We start from the raw sequence: 2500 nt of genomic DNA on the forward strand, positions 1-2500 counted from the left end.
GGAGTGTGTACAGGAGTGTGTACAGGAGTAAGTACAGGAGTAAGTACAGGAGTAAGTACAGGAGTAAGTACACCAGTAAGTACAGGAGTAAGTACAGGAGTAAGTACAGGAGTGTGTACAGGAGTAAGTACAGGAGTAAGTACACCAGTAAGTACAGGAGTAAGTACAGGAGTAAGTACACCAGTAAGTACAGGAGTAAGTACAGGAGTGTGTACAGGAGTAGGTACAGGAGTAAGTACAGGAGTAAGTACAGGAGTAAGTACAGGAGTAAGTACAGGAGTAAGTACAGGAGTGTGTACAGGAGTAAGTACAGGAGTGTGTACACAAGTAAGTACAGGAGTAAGTACAGGAGTAAGTACAGGAGTAAGTACAGGAGTAAGTACACCAGTAAGTACAGGAGTAAGTACACGAGTGTGTACAGGAGTAAGTACAGGAGTAAGTACAGGAGTAAGTACATGAGTAAGTACAGGAGTGTGTACAGGAGTAAGTACAGGAGTAAGTACACGAGTGTGTACAGGAGTAAGTACAGGAGTGTGTACAGGAGTAAGTACACCAGTAAGTACACCAGTAAGTACACCAGTAAGTACACCAGTAAGTACAGGAGTAAGTACAGGAGTAAGTACAGGAGTGTGTACAGGAGTAAGTACAGGAGTAAGTACAGGAGTAAGTACAGGAGTGTGTACAGGAGTAAGTACAGGAGTGTGTACACGAGTAAGTACAGGAGTAAGTACACGAGTAAGTACAGGAGTAAGTACACCAGTAAGTACAGGAGTAAGTACACGAGTGTGTACAGGAGTAAGTACACCAGTAAGTACAGGAGTAAGTACAGGAGTAAGTACAGGAGTAAGTACAGGAGTAAGTACACGAGTAAGTACACAAGTGTGTACAGGAGTAAGTGCACCAGTAAGTACACGAGTAAGTACAGGAGTAAGTACAGGAGTAAGTACACCAGTAAGTACAGGAGTAAGTACAGGAGTAAATACAGGAGTAAGTACAGGAGTAAGTACAGGAGTAAGTACACGAGTAAGTACAGGAGTAAGTACAGGAGTAAGTACACGAGTAAGTACAGGAGTAAGTACAGGAGTAAGTACACGAGTAAGTACAGGAGTAAGTACAGGAGTAAGTACACGAGTAAGTACACGAGTGTGTACAGGAGTAAGTACACCAGTAAGTACACCAGTAAGTACACCAGTAAGTACACCAGTAAGTACACCAGTAAGTACACCAGTAAGTACACCAGTAAGTACAGGAGTAAGTACAGGAGTAAGTACACCAGTAAATACAGGAGTAAGTACAGGAGTAAGTACAGGAGTAAGTACACGAGTAAGTACAGGAGTAAGTACAGGAGTAAGTACACGAGTAAGTACAGGAGTAAGTACAGGAGTAAGTACACGAGTAAGTACAGGAGTAAGTACAGGAGTAAGTACAGAAGTAAGTACACCAGTAAGTACACCAGTAAGTACACCAGTAAGTACAGGAGTAAGTACACCAGTAAGTACACCAGTAAGTACACCAGTAAGTACAGGAGTAAGTACAGGGTTAAGTACATGAGTAAGTACAGGAGTAAGTACAGGAGTAAGTACAGGGTTAAGTACAGGAGTAAGTACAGGAGTAAGTACAGGAGTAAGTACAGGAGTAAGTACACCAGTAAGTACAGGAGTAAGTACACGAGTGTGTACAGGAGTAAGTACAGGAGTAAGTACATGAGTAAGTACAGGAGTAAGTACAGGAGTAAGTACAGGAGTGTGTACAGGAGTAAGTACAGGAGTAAGTACAGGAGTAAGTACAGGAGTAAGTACAGTAGTAAGTACAGGAGTAAGTACAGGAGTAAGTACAGGAGTAAGTACAGTAGTAAGTACAGGAGTAAGTACAGGAGTAAGTACAGGAGTAAGTACAGTAGTAAGTACAGGAGTAAGTACAGGAGTAAGTACAGGAGTAAGTACAGGAGTAAGTACAGGAGTAAGTACAGGAGTGTGTACAGGAGTAAGTACAGGAGTAAGTACAGGAGTAAGTACAGGAGTAAGTACAGTAGTAAGTACAGGAGTAAGTACAGGAGTAAGTACAGGAGTAAGTACAGTAGTAAGTACAGGAGTAAGTACATGAGTGTGTACAGGAGTAAGTACAGGAGTAAGTACAGGAGTAAGTACAGGAGTAAGTACACCAGTAAGTACAGGAGTGTGTACAGGAGTAAGTACACCAGTAAGTACACCAGTAAGTACAGGAGTACCTTGAGTGTCGTGTGTCCATCAAGGCTCTGTTGCTCGGGATCCTCTCGCTCTCTCTCTGGTTGAAGGCGTAGCGTCTGTAAGTGTCGTCTCCAGGCCTCCAGCGGCGCACATTCAGGTAACTTCTCTCATCGAAGCCTTCTAGCATGTCGTCCCAGTCATCCTCCGACATCTGGAGGGAAGATGACTTTATATACATGTATATATATATATACACACTCATATACACTCATATACACACTCATATACACATATATACACATTCAGGTAACTTC

General features: G+C 42.5%; 1 protein-coding gene across 1 annotated transcript in view; it reads right to left on the reverse strand.

Moving 5' to 3' along the window:
* The window catches only part of galnt14 (UDP-N-acetyl-alpha-D-galactosamine:polypeptide N-acetylgalactosaminyltransferase 14 (GalNAc-T14)), a 43129-nt gene extending 40732 nt beyond the window's left edge, over positions 1 to 2397 (reverse strand). The window contains exon 1 of the mRNA XM_087806533.1: positions 2228 to 2397. Within this exon, the coding sequence (XP_087662659.1) occupies positions 2228 to 2397 (170 nt within the window). The remainder of the gene's footprint in view (positions 1 to 2227) is intronic.
* Positions 2398 to 2500: the final 103 nt, after the last annotated feature.

The sequence above is a fragment of the Callionymus lyra genome, chromosome 13 (genome assembly GCF_982586985.1).
Source record: "Callionymus lyra chromosome 13, fCalLyr1.hap1.1, whole genome shotgun sequence".
In the NCBI taxonomy this organism is placed as follows: Eukaryota; Metazoa; Chordata; class Actinopteri; order Syngnathiformes; family Callionymidae; genus Callionymus; species Callionymus lyra.